A 4,823-nucleotide genomic window follows, 5' to 3' on the forward strand; every position below is an offset into this window, starting at 1 on the left:
CGAGGGGGCTGCTCTATGCGCTCCCGCCGCTGGAGCTGATCCATCCCACCCTGGAACGGATCAGGCTCCGGGACCTGACGGTACTGCTGGTGGCTCCAGCATGTGGCACGTGGAGGTCGGAGATAGCTCCCCTCCTGTACGATCGGCCCTGGCCCCTCCCGCTGCGAGAGGACCTAGTGCAGCAGGCGGGGGGCGAAATTCGTCATCACAGACCCGCAGACCTAGACCTGTGGGTCTGGCCCGTGAAAGGGAGAATTTGACTGCGGCTGGTCTTCCACCTAGAGTGGTGGCTACTATTCAGGCCGCTAGGGCACACTCCACTAGGTCCGTCTACGGAGCTAAGTGGGGTGTGTTCGAGGAGTGGTGTGTGGAACGGTCCCCGGTCGTGGTCCCGTTCCAGGCGTCTGTAGCAGACGTCCTGACCTTCCTACAGGATAGGTTGGATCTGGGGAATGCTTTCTCTACGATCAAAGTGTATCTGGCGGCCATCTCTGCCAACCATGTTGGTTTTGATGATGGGACAACTGTGGGAAGACAGCCCCTGGTGTGCCAGTTCATGAAGGGCGCGTTGCGTGAACATCCTGTTTCACGGTCCTTGTTTCCCACGTGGGACTTGGTCCTGGTGCTCGACTCACTCTCTCGTCCTCCTTTTGAACCTTTGGAGACGGTGGAATTAAAGTTCCTCACGCTAAAGACGGTGCTTTTGGTTGCACTGACAACAGCGAAACGGGTGAGCGACATTCATGCCCTGTCGGTAGTTCCGGAGTGCATGAGGTTCGCTGGTGATGGCAGTAGGGTGGTCCTTAAACCCAACCCGGCGTTCATCCCCAAGAACCATCTGGCGGTGGTGACACCGACCGAGCTGGTGGCTTTTCACCCGCCTCCGTTTACCTCAGAGGAGGATCAGAGGCCTCACTGTCTTTGTCCAGTAAGAGCCCTGCGGCTGTATGTCCGGCGGACTGCGGCCCCGAACCGACCCAGTCAGTTGTTCGTTTCCTTGGGCCCTGGACCAGGGGGGAAGGCAGTGACTAAGTCCACGCTTTCCCGCTGGATTGTGGAGGCTATTCGTCTGGCGTACACTAGTAGGGGGGCTCCAGTGCCTTAAGGCCTGAGAGCGCATTCTACTAGGAGTGTATCGACGTCCTGGGCCCTCTTCAGAGGGGTGTCTATTCAGGACGTCTGCACAGCGGCGAGTTGGGTCTGGGGGGCGTATCCTGGACCTGGTGGGTCTGGGGGCACTGGGGTGCCAGGGGGCCACGTCCCGGAGGGGGGCGGGGCCCTGGCGCCCAGGTGCTGGGACAGGTATTGTGGTATCTTGGTTGTAGATACATTCCGGGGGTTTATATCTCCCATATGTGAACAACGAGAGAGCAATGAAACAAAACTATGGGTTACTTCCGTAACCCCGGTTTTGTAAGTTGCGAACGAGTTGTTCACAAAAACACCCTTCTTTTTTGCTTGGCAGAAGGAAGCTGGTGTGTAAAGAGAATGACTTCCGCTTGCCAGGTCTTTTTATGCCCTCGGGGGAGGGACCTTGGGAAGCGAGGGAAGGCCCACAGGGCCAAAAAGGGTTTTTGCCCTGAGGGAGTGAATGTGAAGCTTCTGTCATCGCGCCAGGGGGCGCTGTTTCCCATATGTGAACAACTCGTTCGCAACTTACAAAACCGGGGTTACGGAAGTAACCCATAGTTTCTTTCTAATAAAAAACATTATTGCTAATAAGAAACACATTATTTGTAATAACGGCTTATTATGTCAAATTAGTGTACCGTAAATTGTGCTGCGACCAAAGTATGATAATAGAACAATATCAATGAATAATATTATCATGTAGTAACTATGTATTATAATATAAGGTGTTATAATATACAATATAACACATGCTTTATTTTATAATTATGCTTATCGATATTTATAAGCATAATTATAACTAGAGTATTATAGTATAAACAGTATAGCACTTACTTTACTATATAATACATTTATAGATTCATAAATGACAATGGATGTTTATGATCATATTATAGGTATAATTAATAGGCATTATAGCTATATGGCATTATAATATGAGGTATTATAATATAAATAATGATAATATGATCATGATATAGCTATATATTAAAAGGCATGTTAAAACTATTGGGTGTTTTAATACAAACATGACTTTATTATTGATTGATTTAGAAACACGCTGCATGATATTGACAGTAATATAAGGATGTATAATGTCAATACTTGTGTTGTGTATTATTATCAGGTTAATATAATAATACAGTATATGACTAATGGATGTGTCTTGCCTTGTTAATAACGGAAATGCTCTTTGCCATCTTGACTCCCACATGCCTTATATGGGGTTTCCACCAGATTTTGTGATCTAGTACATCTTCAGACCAGCTCAGTGGCCTTGTGGTTAGAATGTCCGCCCTGAGACTGGGAGGTCGGGGTTCGATCCCCGGCCGGGTCATAACAAAGACTCTTGGTCCCTGCAAAGTCCCTGCAACATATACCGTCATGTCCAGGGGGTGTACTTGTATATCAAGCTGCTTCACGCGAAGGAAACAGGAGACAGGGCTTGGCAAAGTTTACATCTTCAGCGTCCTTCTCCCCATATCTTTTCACATGTCCAAACCATCTCAACCTCGCCTCTCTTGCTTTACCCCCAAACCTTCTAAACTGGGATGATCCTCTAATGTAATCATTTCTGATCATGTCTTTCCTTGCCTGAGAATCGTACAGCAGCATCCTCAATTGTGCCACCTCCAGCTCCGCCTCCTGTCTTTTTGTCAGTGCCACGTTTCCAAGCCATACAGCATGGCTGGTCTCACTACCTACCACCATCTTTAAATAGAAATGTTCCCAAGAAAATTATTCTGGGAAGAAATAAGCAAAAACACAAAACGATTGTTTAAGCCAATGCACAACACTTTGTAGTTTGTACTTATGCTATGCTGCATGGCACGAGGGATTTGCAGAGAGCCTGCCAGGGGCTCGGGTTGCTACAGCGATCAATTTCCCATATTAGGGACATCAACAGGCATCAGATTCCCTGATTGGCCAACCCAACGTGCCGGTTTCACGCTGTACCGATATAAGTGATGGCGTGGACAACTGCATTCCATTCTTTCATGGAGCAAGATTGGGAATCCCGCTTTTTGATGTATGTGACTATTTACCTTGTTTATCGACTGGAGTTCATGCCTACTCTGCATATTCTGATTGCAGACTTGTAAGTCGCTCTGGATACATTGTGAAACGTAATTGTAGATTGCCTACGGTTTGTCCCTGGTTTGTCACATGTTGGATTTGCGTGACATTTGTGCCGCTGTACCGTTATAAGGCCTCGGACAGCCCGACATTCTTCCACGGAGCAAGACGCGGAAAATCCATTTTTGTCTACGTTTCGTCTACGTTACGCATGTCAAATGTTGAACTGGATGGTGCATCTTAAAGGAGGGCCGAAGCGAGCATGTCATGCTGCGGTGACAGTCGGCCACAAGGTTTACTCCTTCGGGGGTTTCTGTACGATGGAGACGTATCGGTACGACAGAGGACACATCGACGTTCACGTCTTCAACGCCGTATCCCTGAGCTGGACGAAGTTACCCCCAGTGACGAGCGGAGGAACATCCAGGGGGTGCTCTCGTCCACCGCTTACACTGACCACTGGAGGAGGAGGAGAGCACCAACTGGACGTTCCCTCCATGCGCTACGGCCACACGGCGGCACTGACAGAGGACGTTATCTACATCTGGGGCGGGATCGTGGACAGCGAGGTAGAGGAGTACTGCAACGTGCTTTACGCGTTCGACGTCGACACGCACGGATGGTTCAAGCCCAGGATCTCCGGGAGCGTTCCCGAGACGAGGCGCAACCACTCTGCCTGCGTCTTGGGGAAGGTCATGTATATCTTTGGAGGATTCAACGAGCGTACCAGATATACCAACAACATCTACACGTTGGACACCACAACAATGGTCTGGGCTTTAATTAACACCAGGGGAACTCCGCCACCTGTCTCGGAATGCCACTCTGCCACCATCATCGGGACAAAGGTGTTTGTGTTTGGAGGCCAAGCGAGCAACATCTACTACAGCATCAGAGTGTTTGACACAGAGACCAACAGCTGGCTGAGCACGCCTTCTCCACAGCTTCTCCCAGAAGGACGAGAGTGTCACTCAGCCTTTGCCTACGATGGAGAGCTGTACATATTCGGTGGCCAGAATTGTAGTCTGCACGAGATCTTCAACGACCTGTGGAAATTTAATCCAGAGACCTGCTCCTGGAAGAACGTGGAGCCCAAGGGGGAAGGCCCGTGTTCATGGATGTATCGGATGTGCTGTTGCATGGTGGGAGATCGCATCATCCTCTTTGGGGGAAACACGGATGACCTGTACGTCTTAGACTTAAGTCCTGGTCTGAAGGAGTTATGCAAGCTAGCGGTTATTCAGTATGGTCTGCAGCAGTCGGAGCTCCCACATGACGTCCGGTGGGAACTGGCAGCCATGACTACCAACAGCAACAGAAGAAAAAACATGAAAAGACAAAGAAGAAAAAAGAAAAAGATCATAGATAATGGCAGAGAAGTTAAAGGGAGCGGGACAGAAGAAATGGAGAGACGAGGATATCGGCAACCTTCAAAAGTAGCGTGACCATATTTTCAAAGCACCCAAACCGCACCCAAACATTTTTTGTTACTCTTGCAACAAGACAAATGGCAATATTTGTTCCATGCACATATTTATTAATTACAAAACCCAAAGATATATTACATCTAAAGACAGAAAAAGTCTTTCAAAGGCATTGGATTTGTCAAATACATG

General features: G+C 48.6%; 1 protein-coding gene across 1 annotated transcript; it reads left to right on the forward strand.

Moving 5' to 3' along the window:
* The first annotated feature begins 2,040 nt into the window (after window positions 1–2,040).
* On the forward strand, window positions 2,041–4,660 carry LOC311059734 (kelch domain-containing protein 3-like). The gene has a single exon (XM_084077772.1). It carries the CDS (start codon window positions 3,426–3,428, stop codon window positions 4,650–4,652), a length of 1,227 nt encoding a protein of 408 aa, XP_083933898.1. The 5' UTR covers window positions 2,041–3,425; the 3' UTR covers window positions 4,653–4,660.
* Window positions 4,661–4,823: the final 163 nt, after the last annotated feature.

The sequence above is a fragment of the Gymnoscopelus microlampas genome, assembly GCF_963454915.1.
Source record: "Gymnoscopelus microlampas genome assembly, chromosome: 1".
In the NCBI taxonomy this organism is placed as follows: domain Eukaryota; kingdom Metazoa; phylum Chordata; class Actinopteri; order Myctophiformes; family Myctophidae; genus Gymnoscopelus; species Gymnoscopelus microlampas.